The sequence below is a fragment of the Artemia sp. Qi Xiang Cuo genome, chromosome 18 (genome assembly GCF_049724085.1).
Source record: "Artemia sp. Qi Xiang Cuo chromosome 18, ASM4972408v1, whole genome shotgun sequence".
NCBI lineage: Eukaryota > Metazoa > Arthropoda > Branchiopoda > Anostraca > Artemiidae > Artemia > Artemia sp. Qi Xiang Cuo.
Window position 1 is genome coordinate 45,865,745 of NC_142811.1, and position 20,505 is coordinate 45,886,249.

The 20,505-nt window shown below is 33.8% G+C and overlaps 2 protein-coding genes across 2 annotated transcripts; both read right to left on the reverse strand.

Moving 5' to 3' along the window:
* Positions 1–3,853: 3,853 nt before the first annotated feature.
* On the reverse strand, positions 3,854–15,754 carry LOC148941554 (uncharacterized). The gene is made up of 4 exons (XM_089104054.1): positions 15,477–15,754; positions 10,560–10,665; positions 6,494–6,586; positions 3,854–4,041 (listed from the first exon to the last, which is right to left on the reverse strand). Exons 1-4 carry the CDS (start codon positions 15,752–15,754, stop codon positions 3,979–3,981), a joined length of 540 nt encoding a protein of 179 aa, XP_088960180.1. The 3' UTR covers positions 3,854–3,978.
* An 850-nt stretch (positions 15,755–16,604) lies between these two features.
* Uba4 (Ubiquitin-like activating enzyme 4) lies at positions 16,605–18,950 on the reverse strand. Its single transcript, XM_089104053.1, has 2 exons — positions 18,890–18,950; positions 16,605–17,820 (listed from the first exon to the last, which is right to left on the reverse strand). The coding sequence occupies exon 2, from the start codon at positions 17,810–17,812 to the stop codon at positions 16,619–16,621; it is 1,194 nt and encodes a 397-aa protein (XP_088960179.1). The 5' UTR covers positions 17,813–17,820; positions 18,890–18,950; the 3' UTR covers positions 16,605–16,618.
* Positions 18,951–20,505: the final 1,555 nt, after the last annotated feature.

Below are 20,505 nucleotides of genomic sequence, written 5' to 3' on the forward strand. Positions count from 1 at the left end.
TTTGAAAGTTTCATATTACTGTTCCTAAAACTTCAATTTTAGTCTCCCGAAATATTTATTCTTTTAAAAAATAATTCCTAAGCTTCTAAGTAAACACCAAGTTTTCTGCATCCGTACGTCTCTGTGAATACGCACACGCATCGGGAAAAATGTGAAACTTCACACAACTCTATTACGCCTGAGTATTAGTTCAAGATCTGTTCTGGGAGTTTTTTTTCTCTTTTAAATGTAGACGATTTATCCCGTTATCTAGTTTTGGCAACAAATTTTCTATTTATAGTTATAGAGTATTACTTGTTATCATGTTTACTTATTTGTGGTTACTTTCTTTTAATGTTTTTCGGTGGGTTTACTATTTCTTAGTTAAATAAAAACATTTTGAAGCTCAATTGTGCCGTAGTTACTATACTTAATTTTGTATTTGCATTAAGAAATTCAAATGATATTTGAGCTGATGCAACCGACGACTTGGAGCACTTGAGCATTTTCATTAGTAGACACACATTTGACCTGGGCGTCAAAAATGCGATTTTAGTCCACAGTATTTAAACAAAATCGAGTGGGTAATTATCCTTTATCCCTCTGAGAGTAGGTATTGGCTTGATTATGGATGGTAATAGTTCTTTTTATAACACGCTGAAGGAACTTGTTTACGGAAATGTTTACCAAGTACCTCATGAATATCTAACTTCACTCTAAGTGCTTCTAGCTTCCCTCAAATCAAGTGCTGGTACATCTTCATGATCATTAATCTATGTCACGAACCTGTCTAAAATTTGAGGCATAAAATTAATAATGAAACGGGATTATCATTAAGAGTACGGGAGAAACGGGATTCTCATCAAGAGTATGTATATCATCAATTATATCATCAAGAGTACGGGAGAAACGGGATTCTCATCAAGAGTATGTATATCATCAAGAGTACGGGATTCTCATCAAGAGTATGTATATCATCAAGCATATCATCAAGAGTACGGGAGAAACGGGATTCTCATCAAGAGTATGTATATCATCAAGTATATCATCAAGAGTACGGGAGAAACGGGATTCTCATCGAGAGTATGTATATCATCAAGTATATCATCAAGAGTACGGGAGAAACGGGATTCTCATCAAGAGTATGTATATCATCAAGAGTACGGGAGAAACGGGATTCTCATCAAGAGTATGTATATCATCAAGTATATCATCAAGAGTACGGGAGAAACGGGATTCTCATCAAGAGTATGTATATCATCAGTATATCATCAAGAGTACTTATGAGACACATATCCACGATTATATAAATAAAGCAAGAAATAAACGAATAAAACAATGAATGAACATGTATTTTTATCATGTTCTGGTTTGTTCTTGGCGCACTAAAAGGCAAGTTATTTATGAATTGCAACTGTAATTTGTTTAAATTAATAATAGATCTATTGACTTTAAACTGACATATTTTTACTAATTTTTCTTGTAGAATTAATAGTTTAAATACCCCTTAAATGTACATACATATTTTGAAAATATAAAAACCTAACAAGAAAGAGCTAACTAAATAATTTTATATCGCCAAATCTCAAACGAGCCAATACTAAATTTATTGATTCTACTGTAGTATGCTTCTTTTTTCTTTTAAGTGTATCGAGATGAGCAACTTCGCTTGAAAATACATCCAAAGGGCTTCCTCCTCATAAGAATTAGTATATACCCGAACAGTATGCAAGGGAATTAATTATTTGCAAACTAAAGGTCGCAATTATACATATTTTGTTGGAAAAAGAAATACCGGAAATAGAGAAAACACAAGCAAGCGAATGAGAAGAGAAAGGCAGGAAATTGTTGTCAAGAAGGAGGAGAAAATAATTTCCTTTGAATTGAACTTAAATTCAACTTTCAATCGTTGTTTTAACTATTGACCAAAAGGAATAAAAATTTAAGGAATTTCTTTTTGAATTTTCAACAAATTTTAAAATTCTTCTTATCTTGAAACAGCAGTTTCCCTGCATGATGATGAATCTGAGGCAACATACAAAGAAACAGTATTAGAAAACAATAGCTAGGACTAAGTTAGTGCTGATGTAGGCTTCCCAACTAAATATATCGCCGTTTCAATTTTCTCCATTAAGTAGTACAAGTTTGACGTTAAAACATATCATTCATAAATTTTGGTACTTTTATCAACAGGTTGACTGTGCTGTGGCTTAGCTTGGGCATTATGGTCAACTAAAATCCACGAAAGATGAACCATTATAAAGTCTACCAAAGATGGGCCATATAAACAACATTTCCATCTTGTTTGTAATTGCTCCACTTTACATGTTGAATCACCTACTGACGACCACTAATAACCCCAAAAAACTGCCAAAAATCATCCAATCACTGATGATAAAGAACGCCATATGACCATGCAGACGAGATGGTTGCTCATAAATACCCGATGTATTTTGTTGTCACTAAATATGACAAAAACACTGTTTAAATGGAAAACTTATTTCATTTCAATTAAAGTTTGGTTGGCATATTTATTTCACATCGTCTTAGGTAAAATAGAAAATCAGTTTATTCGTGAAACAACTAGAGATTTTAGGAAAGTGCTAAAATCAACTTTTAAAGTGAGATAAATCTAATAGAATTATACAGTCTATCTAGCAGTTTCATGAAATCCCGAAACTTGAAAAGTAAGGGAATAATAGCCGCCATCCGAAAGCCTTTCTCTGTGAAGTGTAGACACGCAAAAAACATTTGAGCAGGGACAAAGTTTCGATCGCTGCCAACGCATTCAAAATTGCGAAAAGAAAAGACGTTCTCTGCTCCAAAAAGTGATAATGTATAACTCAAAATATCATGGAAATCACCTTGTTACGCCATACGAGATAGTTTTTTATTTTACTTTCTGTTTGCTTGACCTGAGTTAAAAAATTTTACCTGACGGAGGGTTTATTATTTCACAGAATCCCCAGTTATTTCAGTAAGTATCAACGCAAATAATTTTTGAACAAAAATCTATTTTTATGATTGTTATTTTGAGAAATAGCTCGGTTTTCCATGCAATGATTGAACTGTGAATTTTTTACATTCGCATTTCAATTATGCGCTTTTAAGGGACGCGGGTTAATGCCCATTAAAAAAAAGAACTGCAAGTATTGATTATGTTTACTGAGATATTGCCTTGTGTCTCTATTATGGATTTTCGAAAAGAAGTTTTCACTCGGCCGACATTGTCCGAAATAGCCATAATGAAGGCAAGATTTAATAGAACTTATTGTACAGTTGCAAGCACATGATGTTATGCTTTAATCACGAAACTAGAAATAGAGCACAGAACAGTTATTGCTGAACACAAGTTTATTATCCCTGAGAATATCCCAGGATTGGTATCGAGGCACACTTTCACACGTTTACATTAACGATTTGTCCCGTTATTTAGCGTTAAAACTAATGTCTTTATATATGGTAAAGTATTGCTGTTATAAGGAAACTCTGTTTATGAAAAGCAAGGTCTTTTTTTTATTATCAATTTCTCAATGTTTACGTCCTCATGTGTCATGGTTTTATCAATAAACAAAACAACACTTTCAAAAATCTTGTTTACATTGAAGTCACGTGTTGCAAGGGTAACCCAGTTGGACAAATTCCTCTACAACAAACTTCATTGACACGAAATTCATTTTCTTAATATTTAAAATCTTACTAACAATTAGTTCAGGACTGCAAAGGCCGTCTATATGATGAACCCCCAGCCCACTCACGAAACTGAACATTCCATGGTCAGTTTCCATTTTTAGCAATTTCTCAATATCTACGTCCTCATGGTCACATAGACTAAGATTACGGAGAAAATATTTCACTGAGATTAGTTATATTATCAAATTTCACCACCATTTATTTTAAACCTGTTACACCCACACACAAACTTAAATAGGCTACAGGCAGATGCTATTACAATACAAGTTTGTTATAAAGACATTGCGTTTATATCTAAAATATCAATTATTTGCTTGGTGCAACTACTTCACCAATCCAATCCAAGTACTGCTGATTGCCTTGCTTTATCTGAAAAACAAAAACTGATAAAACAAACAATATAAATATCAACGACAAGAAAAATTTAAGGAGATTAGTTTTTGAAAATATCGCTTAATTAATTTGCAAAAAAAACTTTAAAAAAGTGTAAAACATGCTGCTTGTGTGTGGGCCAGAAAATAAACGAGGCCATTACATGGTAAGCACCACGAGTCTATTTCGAACAAGATGGGTGGCCCTCATGTTTAGGTTTATGCAAAAGCGGATAGCTCCTAAGAATTAATCACCATACCACAATGTTTCAAGTTCATTCGTTTTGAAGCTCTAGAAAACCCAAATATAGCCCCAGAGTAAAGGGTGGATTTTCGGGGTGTCAACAATAATGTTTTATTAGTGAAAGGATATTCTGTGTTAAGGTTTAAGTTCCTTGTGAAATGAGATTTTGCAACAATCCCACCGCCGTAACTTACACCGAAAGGACAATATAATGTACGATTGGTTTCAGATCTTATGATAGTACTTAGATTTTCTAGAGAATGATGTAAACTTGCTTAAAGCTTCGAAGAATTTTCGTTTTTCCAACGAATTTCAACAGACTTTCAACACACTTTTCAATATAGAACGCATGCAAAGTAAATTTCCAAAATATAATTCGGGAGATGGATAAAGTTGAAACTCCGGTATAGAATGATAGCAAAATTGTCGTGTGACGTTGAAACATCAAAACACTAGCATTGCATAAAAATAACATACCAAAAACTTGCACATGGAACACAAACCTTAAATGAAAATTGATATTGGAATTGTTCTGTTGTTTTTGTTACGGTGCGTCATTTTCTCGCTGTAGCGCATCATATTCGTCCACATGTTGAGGGGTTGAACATTTTTCGAACGAACTTACGCATTGACGCGCATTGAAATTTGACAAAATTTGCGATTTGTATGAATGTAAGTAAAAACTGAAATAAAACGAAATTGCGACAACAAAAAGGGGGAAAGACAGATGTAAACAAGAACTGCACAAAAATAAACTACACCTACACCAAGTAGCCACTCCACTCCCCCCCCCCTACCCTTTCAGCATGTTTTTATTTTAACCTAATTTGAAGTAAATAATAAAAAAATAAACACAATCAATATTCATTTTAGAATATTACAACTAGTACATGAATTAAATGAACAACGCAAGATGGTGTTAACTTTACTTTTTTTTTCTCTCGGGCACAAAATTTGGGTTTCTTCTCCAATCAGTTTCTTATACTCATTAATTTGTTCTCTGATACTCTCACACTCATTATACTCTTATAATCATGCACTCATATATCTCGAACTCTGGTTTTAGTCATTCATGGGCGTACGGAAGGCGGGGGGGGGGGCCGCTGCCCCCCCCTTAGAACTTCAAATTTACACGGATATGGATTAAAAAGCAAATGGTTGAAAAAAGGTAGAATGGGGTAACATCACGACGCTTGATAAACTTTCTCTACCCTTTATTCTATATCGGTAACAAAAGATAAGTTAAAGGCTCGCCGGAAATATATTCGGTCTTATTTTTTTTTTTCAATATTTAACCCTGATTGCTCTGTTTAGAGACTATTCTTTTCACTCCCCAAGGAATTGAATTATTTGCCGATTATTATTTGGCGTTGCCATATGGAAATACATTCGGTCTTATGAATCATTGGTATCAATTGACGAAAATTTAAAGGCATCCAAGAATTTTTTTTAATCTAGATGGAAGAGGGGGCACTTGTCAGTTTTAAATAAAAATGCAAAAAAGATATTTTCACTGAAAATGCCCCTAAAAATAAAATTTCCAAAAACTAGGAGGGAGAGGCAGAACATCTAGGAGGCACAAAACCTTCCATGATCCTCTCCATAATTGACGCCACTGAGGAAGATGGTATTCAATGCCACATTTGTATATATCCTTGAAACTTTTTTTCAAAAGAAATCGATGAAATTTTCAACTTATGGGATTATCGGTCTGGATATCATTATTTCAGGAAAGTTTAAAGAGGAAACATAAAATCAGTTTGTTATCTCTTAAGAAAAATTTTCTGCACCAAGAAAAATCTTTCTAGAATTTCGGAATTTCTAAGGAATCATGTACTATATGACAAAAAATCAACCATTACTACTTATATTTCCCCACCATATAAAAAGCCAAAATGCCTTCAGTATACCTCTAAGATGGTTACGTCACGTTTTACGGATGAAGGATGGTAGATGGCGGAAAATCATGTTTTCCAGCCACTTAGCTGAAAAGCGAAAACAGGAAGTCGAAATACGAAAGCGGAACCAAACGAAAAGTAGAACGTCAAGTGGGGATAAATTATCATAGCCTGTAAACATGATTCATGATATTATGTTAAGATGTTTACTTCATTTGGACACTGCAGGAGGGAAGTCCCTTTCCGGGGATTTTCTTAAAAAGAATTGTTTCCTTTCCCCTATATGCCTTGCAAAAATTTCTACTCACCTCAGTTGAAATAACTTCACACACTTCATAAGGATGATTCTTTTTAACAAAATCTGTCAGCTCAAGAACACTGGACGTCCTTGTCTTTATTATCTAAAAAAAAGGTAATAATACAACGTAGCAATGGTGGTATTAGATGTAGCACATTAAGCTTAAAGTTCCCTGTGAAACAAGTGACTATGCAACAAATCGACGGTTGTAACTTGCACCAAAACGACAAGATACTTGCATCGTCGCATCTAATAGTTCCAGATATATCTCTTCACCAAGTCAGAACTATGGTATTACCTAGACTTTTTCTTATGAATAATCTAAACTTTTCTCCGAAAATAGGAAAATTTTTGAATTTTCTCATAAAAAAAAAAAAATCCAAAGACAAATTAAAAATTTTATTCTGTAAATAATAAGCTAAATTTTAGCTAGCGAATGAGGACAAATTGCCCTCTTGCTTCAAAATGTTAATTCAAACGTAAACGTTAATATAATGAAAACGTAAACGATATTTTAGCACAGCTGCTAAAAAAAACAAAATCATGCACAGGGTAGATAAACCTTAAAAATAAAAAAAAAACATTGAAGTGATGGTTCATACATTCTAAACGGAGCTAGAACAGAACGTAAGTTTGGTCGGATCTACGGATAATAGAACAGGTAGATCACGGAATGCATTGAAATGTGAATATTTACTTTTTAACATTGCCAATCGTGCTATCTTCTTGCTTGCTATACTTTTACGATACCAAGTATCCCTGTCATTAAACGGCTTGGTATTTCTATATTAGAATAAGTTGGCAGCAACCAGCGTTAATTTGTTTGAGATTCTAAGGACAAACTTAAAGCTAATTATGAGACAGTGGTTACAAACCGTGGTCGTTTAATAGGCAAGGTGTCACTAAACTACACAGTAGTTATTGTGACCATGCGATTTTATCCGCTTCTGAGCTGTATCAGCTTTTTAATCAGCAAGATCTTAAACAAATGATTAACTATTGTAAGTTTTTATTATATTTGCCACTTGCTGTGCAAAATATGCCTCTTGTGGGCCGTTATGGCGCAACAGCAACTTTGTCCTCGCTTTACATTATGCAAGCAATGATCAGTCAGGATACTAGTTCTCGGTCGGGCCCACATCCTAGTCTTATTCGATTTTTTTATCCGTGATTATTTTTGAATTGTTGTTCTTTTTCGTCTTTTTCTGTGTTGCTCTACTATCTACATGTATTTTGTAAAGTAGGTTAAAATAAATTGTTATTATTAGAAACAAAATTTCTTTTGAACAAATAAGGTCAGCTTGGAAAAACAGAACGTCCACGTCTTTATTACCTAAATCAAAGTAGTAAGTTTCGTCCGAGACGGGCTCAGCGCTATTAGCGAATTTGTCTGGATGAATCCTCCCTCGTCAACAGGAATTGCAAGATATTTGACAAAGAGGAGAACATCAAGTTTAGAATTTATAGCGATACCTAAAAGGCATATAGCCTTACTACGATAATTAATTTATTTATGGTTTGTTAGAATATGGAAAAATAATAAATATACGTTTATACAGCAGAACCGCCTATTCAGGAAGATGTGGGGGAGAGGGCAATTTTTTTCGAAATCTAGGGGGAGCGATTTTTTCATTGGAAACGCCAAAAAAGTATTTTTCAATGAAAATATCAAAAAAACATTTTTCAGAATCTAGGGAACAATTGCTCCAAAGATATGGAAGAAGATGTAATGAGACATATCATAAAATTTGAAAGATATTCAAGAACAAGGAGAACATTAATTTTTCCTTAGTAGAGATATTGGTTATGTTTCTAACGCAAATTATGTCTTTAATCACAAATATTAAATTTAGAGCTGCCTAACCAGTAACGACGGGGACTAATAATAACTATTCTATAGGGCAGACCTGAACTGCAACAGGACCCATTGACATGTAACAATAATGGTAGTGGAATTAATGCATTAATACAAGATTAGTTAATCAAGCTGCCTTTTCTTCCTTTTCTTGGCGTCTATTTAAACAGTATATGAGGTCAACCGGCCGTGCAACATTCCTCTCCTTAATTTATTATCTAATTTTTCCATAAAAGAAAAAATTTTCTTTTTCTAAAGAGAAAAATCTAAAGAGAAGCAATTAGGAGCTATTTGATGCTTCGACACTGACTCACATTTTGAAAAATATTCGGCAAAAAAAAAAAAAAAAAGCTTTATTAAGCTTACATTTCCTTTTTTGCGAATATTAAACTACTAAAATGCAGTGGCGTTTCGTCAAAATCCTAGGAGAGGGGGGAGGAAATCGGACCAACTTATCGTAAATCAAGTGAAAATGACAGTGAAAACTGAAAAACGAGCCATATAGTACCATAAAGGTAGATATCCTAAAGTAAACTGACACGCTTCTGTGGACGCTTGAATTATGCAGGCTTATCTTAGTTTTAACAAGATTTTGAAGAAGCTAAATTTCCGCGGCGGGAGGGGGAGGGGGGCGCAAACCGAGGTCTGGGAGGGGCAGTTACCCCCCACCCTTCCCCCGAACTTAATCGAAAACTTAATCGCGAATGTCACTAGACCTGTAAAATGGTTAGTTGAGTGTAAAATTCAATGATATGCAATAATATTTTTAGACACCAATCGGGGAAGACAGAAGGGGATCCTCGAAGCAACTTTACCTTGCCACATTAACCTTAGTTTATCACACTAGCCAAAGAAGCCTTATCTTTGCTCATAAGATTGATCGCGAGGAGTATGAGAAGCCGATTTAAATGGAAATTCAAATCAGTATCCGAAGGGAAAAACTACATTATCTAACATTACATGTAAAAAAAAAAAAAAAAAAAAAAAAAAAAAAAAAAAAAAAAAACCTGAAAAATGCCTAGTTTTTGGATTTTGCTCTCCGCCAGAGGTACTACCGGTACACTGCTTGTGGGGCTTATGTTATAGGCATTTTGCAATTTTAGTTCAGCTTGGTAATACTAAACTGTCTACGGCACAAGGAGCTTTTAATTTCTTAAACTACATGAATCCCGCCTTTCTTTAACTTCCTGCCTTTTTTGGGACTACTTTACAAACAAAATGTAAAAAATAATAACTTTTTCTACATGATATAAATTTAAATATAAACTCCATGATTCTATTTTTAGTTGCGTTCACCTTTTCCAACGTTTGCTTTGAAACCGCTTTGAAGGCCTGGTCTGACTTCGAGTAACGTGGGCAAACTTGACATTGAAAACTATCGCTAAGGGCAAGATGCATAAAGGGTCTGTAAGTTCAAACAGATGTGTTTCTCAGCCAATTTTGGAACTACATTTTTGCATCTAGATTATCACCCATTTTTACCCTTTCTTAAACTGTTTTCATTTTTTCTTTAATATTTCCTTTCAAAAAAGGAAAATCTTAATACCGTACCCGTAAAAATATCATCGAATGTTTGAGCTTTTTGAATCTCACTTGAAACGCTTGCTCCAATAATAGGGGAAACTGGTACGGCAAAGACCCCAAATTGGCTTAAAAAAGAATACAATCAACGCCATCTAGCACTACCTAGGAAAATTCTTTCGCTATGCTTTTGTAATATTACCCTGTACCGGTAACAGCTAGCGAGCAAAGCTGTTTCTTTTATCACATATATTTCTACTTTTTTTAGATTCTAAAGTGATCCCATCGTTCTAGAACTTTTTGATTGTTATTGCACTAAGATAAAACAACTGATTCCACCGAATCAATATATTTGATACTGAGTGTTACAATCCTCACCTTCGAGTGTCCTGATTTGACCATTTAAGGACAAACATCAATCATATGCATCGCTGAAAATAGCAAAATATGCTTTTCAAAAAAAATATATTTGTCTATAATATCTCAGAATAGTGAATGAGTAATAGAGAGGGGGCTTTATTTTTCTATCCTGACCCCCCCCCCCTCCCCTGTGTGAACTCACGTTAAAGTATATGCACCTAGTCACAACAAAAAGAAAAGAGTTGGCGATCTATTGGCTGAAGCAAGAAATCGTGATAAAAGAAACCATTACAGTTATAAGTTTTCAATCAAACTTGAAAGCATGTAGTCAATGACTCACCATTAAGACTTCATTATCTTCATTTATTTCTCCCTTCCATTCATAAATTGATGTTATTTTTGGGATAATGTTGACACAAGCTGCTAGCTTTTCTTTCACTAGTCCACTAAAAAATAAAATTATTTTTAGGAGTAATTTCACAAAGTCATTCCGTAGTATAAGCTACTTAAAAGAGCATAAAATGGTCTATGATCAGTAGGCTCAAAATAATCATCATTTAAAAACAAGTCTATATTCAAACGCAGCTTATGTAAACCAGCGCAATAGAGCTTCTTAGCCAGTTTGAAATATCATTCACAGTAAATATCAAATTATTATAATAGTTAATAAAAGTAAACTAAAATTGAATAAATGTTAAAAGATTGGTTCTAATGTAATGGACATTGAGGTTTCAGATCATTAATATGAATGTGCACGCTGTCTATATTTAGGATAAGAGTCCGTGTAACTCGATTATGGCTTATGGCGATGAGAAACTTTGTGGAATGCTTTAGTAACAAGCTTTCAATGTAATTATCGCAAAAACCCTTAATATACAGCGGTTTCCTCAATAAGAGACAAAAAACTCAAAGAAAATGAATCTAAATTTTAAACCAAAATACAAAAACAATCAAAGGCACAGCAAGGCTTAAGGAAACACAATATAGTTTTTCTTTCTTTTTTATCAGCAAGAGCGAGATGATCTCCTATCTTAGAGTTAACTTCCACAAAAAAATATCCAAGTCGCCTTTTAAAGAAGATCAACTTCCTAGAAAACACAAACTGATAAACGTTACATTTACAAATTTCAATGGCAGTCTTAAGTTGTGTTTACTAAAAATGATGATTTCTGAATGTTTATAAGGAGCTAAAGAAGAAAAAGCATATCATGAATTTATTAAAGGAATAGCCCCTGTTATAAATTCAATAGTTCAAAAAGTCAATAGGCCACATCAACACCAAAAGAAGAAAAATTTTCGAAGGATTTCAAAGAAGAAGGAAGAAAAGAGAAGAAAAAAAGAAGAAGAATTTTAAGAAAAGAGTGAAATTTTACTTCACAAGCCAGAAAAAATCACCCGAGGCAAAAAGGGATCTTCGCTTGGCCAAACCTCTTTACCAAGGCCGTATCCAGGGGGGGGGGGGTTACCCGGTTTGAACCCCTCCCCAAAATTTTTGACCGACTCGAAAATAAGTCGAAAATTAGTAAAACCTAGGTAAAAATCAGTAAAATTAGTCGAAAACTGAGTCAAACATTAGTAAACCCCCCCCCCAAAAAAGTCAAAAATTAGTAAAACCCCCCCTGAACAAAAATCCTGGATACGGCCCTGCTCTTTACATCTGTTTTGGTTATAAGTCGAAAAATTTCGCTTCTCCGTCAAGGAAAATAGTATTTTAAAATACAAAGCTTGGTATTTAATTTTATGACTAAAACTGACAAAGTCTCCAATTGTTTACGATACATCTTAAAAGAAATGCTTCAGCTTGGTTTCCCCCATTCATTTTTAGACGAGACAGAAAAATCTAATAGATATTTTTTCCTGAAATCAATTTTTAATTCAAATTTAGATCTATTTTTTCAGCTACTCCAATTCTGCTCTCAAACAAAGTTAAAGGTGCATATTAGTATAAGAATAGTATCACAAATGAAAATTTATCATTAACAAGAAAATGCCTCCATCAGGTTTCTTTTAAAACCTGATTCCGAATTACTTTTCTTTTAATTAAGTGTACTATTTGATGCTTACTAAGGCTAACTATATTCAAAAGAACATACTTTACTTCATTTGCAATACAATAAAAGAGCTCACATTGGGTAATCAATTCTTTTGATAACACGACCAACACAACCCATCAAATAAGACACATGTGCGTATGCCGTTACAGAGCCTATGCCCGCAGGAACCAGCTTCTTCCCAATAACAAGAAAGTTTATTTCTACCCTTGACTTAAGTCCCGTCTGTCCTTGAGGGTCGTCTTGGGGCATCTTTCTTCGTAATGGCGTAGATGTGACTTCTTATGAAACCAAGAGAGGAAAGAATATAATAAATCAAACAATAAAATCAAATAGGTGAGAAAACGAGGATTTTGTCAGCCAGTGGCAATATATGAATACGAAGAACAAGCAAATATTTCGACAAGTCGTGTTTTTTGGGGAGAATTTTTTTCTTTTTTCAGCACATAAAAAGACTTGCCGGAGGTCCTTGTCGAAATATTTGCTTGTTCTTTGTCTTTATATTTTTTTTCGCTGGCTGACAAAATCCTCGTTTTCTTACATATTTGATTTTATTGTTTCATTTATTATATCCTTTGCTCTCTTGGTTACATACGTCATGAACAGCCAGTGTGGTCTTAAAATGTAGTTATGTGACTTCTGTATGCATCGCGGTCTTCTGTTAGACAAAAAATCTCGAAGAGGCAGTGAGGCGCGAGCGAAGTTGTCCTTCCACCTCTTTGAGGGACGACCAGAAGGACGAGAACTGTGAATTTGGCAAAAATGATTTTTGAAAGACAGGAATGAATCATCCGTTGGACATGACCAAGCCACCAAAGTTACTGAGGCTGGACCTTGGTGAGGATAGTTGTTGGATTTTAAGGCACTTGAAGAGTTCAGTATTTGAAATTCTACCAAGGTAGGCGATTCGGCGTAGATTATTAGTATCAAAAGCTGCAAGTCGACGCTGGTCATCCATCTTCAGCGTCCAAGTTTCACATGAGGAGATTGCGATGGGGGTGATTAAGGTATCAAAAACCCGTGTCTTAAGCCATAGGGAAAGATCCTTGCTATACCATATGGGCATAGGGGCTTTGAAGCTGGAACTGGCAAGCACAAGCCGCCTTATGAAATTTAAACTCGCTTATGAAAATCTTATTAGCATAACTAATCTTATTAGCATATTAGCCTAACTTGTTATGCCAATATGCTAGTGAAAACGTGTCATTGGCGATTTTATCATGCATAGGTATTAAATAAGAAAAAATTATTCGAAATACTTTCTGAGAAGATTTCACAAGTTTCGCTTTTAGTTTTTGTGGCACTTTTGCCACAACAAATTTACATAGCAATGTCGCTTCATTATGCTTGATAAATTTATCATTCTAGAACATGAATGCTAAGTACAGAGTCAACACATGTTGGTTTATGCTGTCAACATAAACCAAAACTAAAAATACATAAAATTTTCGTAACAGCAGACTATTTACACTTTATCAACTGATTCATTGTTAATACTGATTCCAAATGCAAAAAACTTTAATTTTTAATTTATCCATCAAAAGCTATGAGAACATACAAATCAGCATAATTTCAGAAAAAGGATCAACAGAACCCCCAAACGGGTGCAGTCTTTATGATAATTGTGTCATAAAAACTAACATATCCGAGAACCCTAGAGCAAAGAGAAACCATGAAATTTCATATTTTCTCAAAAAGAAACGTCATGAATGTGATTTATTCTTTTTTTTAATTTTTTTCCAAATTTGAAGAAAAAACTTAAAAAAGATCGTCCCCTTTTTGTTTTCTTCCCTCCTATTCTAAACTAACAGACATATTCCTGTGCTAAAACCCTTTGAGCAATAGCGTTAATAGGGGCGATGAAGTTAATATTCGCTATCTACAGAAACCATGAAATTTCATATTTTCTCCAAAAGAAACGTCATGAATGTGATTTATTCTTTTTTTTATGTTTTTTTCCAAATTTGAAGGAAAAATTTAAAAAAGATCGTCCCCTTTTTGTTTTCTTCCCTCCTATTCTAAACTAACAGACATATTCCTGTGCTAAAAGTCTTTGAGCAATAGCATTAATAGGGGCGATGAAGTTCATAAATTTCCAATCCCCTTAAGAAGAAGGTTCTTTAAATACAGATAAATTGTCAAAATTCCTTGTATTAGATTTTTTAAAACTATTGACATGAGTTACTCTTTACTTTCAGTTCGTTGTCACAAGCTGTTGGATTAAAAAAATATTTTTTTTTGTCCATTGCTAATATTATGTTTAGGGTTATCCTAAATGCTTATTAGCCCTTCAATAAGTGAAAGTTTGGCTTTTTCATAAAATACTCAAAAAGCGATAATTATCTCTAAAAAAAAGAGAACAATTTTGTGGGGAGTGGAAAGGGACGACGGGGTCATAATTTTTTCAGAGGGTTTTTGAAAATTTTTGATCTAGACAGGAACTACTAAACCTTCCATTTCTGTACAGTGAAGATGATATGAATGTTATCTTTTAATTCTGATCAAAATAGTTCTGTAATAAGAGGGGAGTGGCCACCTCCTAAACATCAAAATTGCATGCTTGGTCTTAATATATCATTTCAAATGAAGGATGGCTATAGGATAAATACCCTTCTATATTGATGAAAAGGACCCTCAAGAAAATTTGGAGAATCTGGATTTAAAATTTACTTTTTCAGGGTTCAGACACGCTCTCCCTTTACAAAAACATCCATTGATAACCCCTCCCCCCGGTAATTAGACTGCAACTAATCAAAAATGTACAACTGTTAATATTACTGAATGCAAGGTCAATAATAAACGTTCTTCTGTATAAGCTATTATACACTTCGTAGTAACAGTCTATAACACAGAAAAGCTCATTCCAACAGTAATCAAAACTCCTAAAAACAGAATTTTGATAACAATATATACATCAAAAGAATCTAATTTTACGTTGATTCTAGATAAACCCATTATGATTAAAATTACCCATCAAAAGTTTTTAGCACAAAAATATTTGCATAGTTTTACACAAAGGGGAGAAACACGTCCGAAAAAGGAAGTAGCCTTTATGAAGATTGCACGATGGACGTCCAAAAAGTGTGAACTGGAGGTTTCCAGTGTCTATGTGCAAAAAACATAAATGTTACCAGGGATATCCAAGGAATTCGGACAATTGAGGCATTTAAGGTTAAAAAAAAAACACAAAAAAGAAAACTGCTTACCGCGATAACTCCTTCGCCACCTCTTCCGATGGAGCAGTGACATACGCAACAGAGTATTGACTGGGAGGAGGCTGAACACTTGAGGCTTCAGTCATTGTTGATCTTAAAGCCCTTTGAATTTTGACAAGATTTGACCTCAGATACGGGTAAATGAAAGGCATGCAAGAAATAAGTCCAAATAGCAAAATTTGAGTCTTAAAAGTGAGTGGCCTTGCAATACTTTTAGCATTTATAGTAATACCACGTGTCATCCATTTCAAGTTCATTACAAAATTCATTTTTCATATCTTTAAAATAAAACTACACTGCAATAAAAATGACCGCAATACTACAAGAAAAATATTTGAATTCAACTTAATCGTAAAAAACGATCGAACTGTCAGTTTTTTACGAATAACTTCAATAATAAAATAAATAATTCTAAATTGTAACTCAAAAGCAAGTGATTGTAATAATTTTGATTATTTGCGAATTTTATAAAATACAAGTAATTAACTGAAGGATAGGGTTAATTTGTTGTTTTTTTTTTCTCAGAGAAAATATTCAATAAAAAAATAAACAAAAAATACAAAATGGAAACTGGCCCATGCGCCGTATGGATTGTGTGGCCACAATAATTCATATGATGCAACATTATGTTACAAGCTGCTTATAAGCCGTTATTCTACAATAATTTCAAAGGTGAAGAAATCATACTTAAGGATATCAGCTACAAAATAAATTAGCTATACTAACGTCCTTAGAATAAAAGACACATATTAATCAACCAAATTTCCAAGTAATCGCCATTTTCATATATCCTTCAGTTGCACCTAATTTAGATGCTCTGTTAGTGATTCTAAATCATAAAAACTAAGAAATAGTTTATTAAAGGAATAAGATCAATTTACACAAATAAAAATTAAAATAATAAACGAATGTAGAAACAAAAGCAAAAATTGATTCTTGAAGGACAGATTTTCACTTGATGGTTTTTAAGGTTTTGCAACAAATTAGTCATTCATTTGGATTTCATAATTTAAATATATTATTAGCAAAATCAAGCCTGTTAAAAGATATTTGCTCAGGAAATTATCATAAATGAAAGCTCAAATGAATACAAAAAATTGAATAAAAATAAAACATAAAGCTGTAGAAACATATCAGTAAATTGGGAATGAAGGGTCTACTTCCAACGACCAGGAGTGCATGCCTCCTATTATATCTTTAACTTGTAAACTTTTACCCAGTGTTGCAAGATACTTTTCAAACGCAGCAACAGACCTTTGAGAGTCATTTCCCCTTCTGCAAACAAATAAAACTACCTCTTTACTTTTCTCATTAATCAATTCAAAGTTTTTCTCTAGATTCTCAAAAGGAATGTTCAAATAGTTTTTAGCTGGTAATTTTCCAAACGATAGATGATTCTCAGGACGAACATCAATAAGTAAATGGTCATGTGACTGATCTAATAATTGCTTATATTCAGTAGATGAAAGCCTTTTATTTAATGGTAAAAGTGCCAATTTCTCTTCTTTGTCTGAAGGACCAGACCCACAGAAAGCAACGTAGTCAATCAATTCATTAATTTTAGGATTTTCTCCACATACTTCACACTTTGACTGCTTTGGTCGTAGCTTTATAGACCTAAAACTACCAAGCTCTCCATCAAATAAAAGCATTTTATCACCATAAGCAGGTTCCATTCCCATCACTATTTTCATAGCTTCAAGGGCTTGTAATGAACCAATCGTTCCAACAATTGGTCCTAAAACCCCGCCTTCTGCACAGTTAGTCACTAAGGTGGCAGGGACAGGACTAGGATATAAGCACCTGTAACAAGGTCCATTCTTCCAATTATAAACTGTTAGTTGGCCATCAAACCTCAAAGCACTACCACTTACAAGAGGCTTCTTCAAAATAACACAAGCATCATTAAGTAAGTATCTCGTAGCAGCATTATCTGTGCAATCCAAGATAATATCATAATCAGCAATGATTTGTAAAGCTGAATTACTGTCAAATAATACATTGTGGGTCTTTACTTTAATGCTGCTATTCAGGGCTGATAGTGATTCTGCAGCAGATTCTGCTTTGGGCATGCCAACCGTCCCTTCTCTATGAAGGATTTGTCGGTGAAGATTGCTAGTTTCTACAGTGTCATGATCAACTAAGCCGATTGTGCCAACACCCCCAGCAGCAAGGTAAAGGGCAGCAGGGCAGCCTAAGCCACCACAGCCAACTACTAATACTGATGATTTAGCCAAAATTAACTGCTTCTCCACCCCAACTCCAGGCAAGATAATTTGTCTACTATATCTCTCAAGGGCCTGTCTTCCAATTGTCTCACTTTCCATTTTCTTACCTATAATCAATAGATTAGAATCACCAATTTAAAGACAATGGTTAGACATGCACAAAAACTAAAATAAAAACGAAAATTTTATAAACAACGAAACACATGGAGCCTTGCTGTGTAATGCTGTGTAATGGAGCCATCCAGTGTCAAATTTTGGCACACGTGAACAAGCTATGTTATACAAAATAGCAAATAATTTATGATATGGAGCTTTTGTGTCTCTGTAAGGTCGCAAGATAATCAGTATTATATTTGCAAAACCAGGATGTGATAAAACTGAAAACAAGCGCGACTGTGCCACAGATAAAGACATTAAAAATACTGATTAGTAAAGAAAGAGGAAGGTTTCATTCTGTACGCCTAGAGGGTTACCGTATTTCAGAAATTTGACAGTTCAAAACCATTGACAAAACTAAGATACCACATAAAAGATTACAGCCAAGGGGTCACCATTAATAACAAAATCAAGGAGAAATGTTGGCTTCCCTGAAAAATGGAGCTAATAAAAGGGCCAAAAAAATTTTATCCAAAGAGTTTGAAAGTTAAATGTCAAGGAGTTCCTAATCTACAAAAATTAGATTGGGGCTATGGGATTCCCAGATAGGGTAGCCGTTTTTGTTTTGTTTTATTGGCTTGAAACAAATATCCATAAATCTTTGGGACCATGTAATCACACTGTAAGATTGAAAATCATGCGCCCCAAGCCAAATTTTTAAGCAAGAATATTCTTAAAAGCCATAACACAAAACAACAGCTGATTGGAAATATTGACTCAATGTTACAATTTTTCCCAAAATTTAAATTGGAATCCGACATTTTAGACCTTTAGCAGAATATCCAAAAAAAAGTTTACAAATATTTCTATTATTAAGCCGTAAATGAACTACTGTGTGTAAATTAAAAATCAACAGGAATTAATTAAAAAACTAAAAGCAAACAAAAGTAAAAAAAGAAAAGAATAAGTTAGAAACAAGTCCAATTTGAAACAAACAGATAATACAATGGGTAAATAATGGAACCTAAATCACTAAAAGGAATAATCAGTCAAGTCAAAATTACAACAAGCAGAAATTACCATGAATAAAAGTGGAGAACCTGTAAAACCTTTGGACGGCTGGAGGGTCTTTAGTGCTTGACTGAAATAAAAAATTTGTGAGTTGTTTCCCATTTATCATTAAAGCACTGGAAAACTAAAAATTGTTCAAACTTCTATGGGTGATTTCTTTTATATATCACTATAACCTAACCTTCGATCTAGTTACAGTAGTTTGATATGCAGTAAATTTTCAGAAGCACTGTCTTCCTTTTAGATACATAAGGAAGAAAGATACAAGATTACATCAACAAACAAGACAGCCTGCTTTGGAAATCACCAATGATTGTTTCAAAATTTTTATTGGGGCAGGAATTTTCTAGCCTTTTGAACTAAAAAGAATCAAAAGGAACTTTTCCTGAATCCTTTCCAAACTTTTCCTTTTCCAAAAACTTTTCCAAAAGGAACTTTTCCTTTTCAATGATATGAAGCTGCTAAGTCTTTCTTAAGTTGGAAAGGTGTTAATAATAGAATTCGAGTTGCTCATTTTACAACTAAAAAGTACAAGGTATCCGTGATAGTAGTACATGCCCCTGTAGAGCCGCATGCAGGAGATAGTTAGTAGTGAATAAGATGCAGGATTGGTATAAGATACTAGGGTATAAAGGTATGCTGTTATTGATGTTAAAGTGAAGATCACCTTCTAGCAGTGCTTAGACTTAATCTAAAGCTGAAATTTAGGAAGGGAAACTACCTTACAGGGAATTCTGACGTGGGTAGACTCCAGAATGGGAAATCGAGAAACTTTCCAGGAACAGTTGAATATTAAACTTGAGACTATAACTTTGAAAATGTAGATGATGAATGAAATATTTTTAGTAAAATAGTCAAGTAGCAGATGGTGTTTTAAGGAGGGAAGTTAGCAACGCAGCTAGGAATATTAGTGAAAATATTCAAGTTTGGTAGAGAAAAGGAGGAGCTTTCACAAGAAGTATTTGAATGATAGATCATATAAAAATAAGAAGAATGTTAGGAAAGCAGAGAAAGTACTAAAACATGAATTAAGAAAGTGTAAAGTACAGACCATGGATTGGATAAAATTGCTGAGGATCCAGGAGATACAGCCAGATGCCGTAATAGTAAAATATGGTGCTGGCATGTTAAAGATTTAAGAGGGAACTATCAATCCAGACTTGTCCCAGTTGAAGATAGGAACAGGGCCACAACTGGTGATAAGGAATGAGTTAAAGAGAGATGGGCAGGACATTTTGAAAATGTATTAAACCAGGATAAAGTTACAAGAAATAATATGGAAAGAAGGAGATAGCTTCATTACCTGATCTATCTTGTTGATACCATGGGTAAATTACTTGAAAACCTAATACTTGGCTTAATCTGATTTTTATTGATCTTCAAAAAGCTTTCGATTTGATTAACCATAATTTACTCATAGATAAACTTATAAATTAATTACACGTTGAAACTTTCCTGGTTAAGCTCGTTGCCTCTTTTCTCTCTAATTAATTAAAAATACTTTTTCCACAAAATAAGTTTTTCAAAGAAAAGTAAAGAACTCAATTAAACAAAAAATGAGCAAAAATAAAATCAAATAATCTACCAAGCGTGAAACTACCACAAATCAGCATCGATAAATAAAT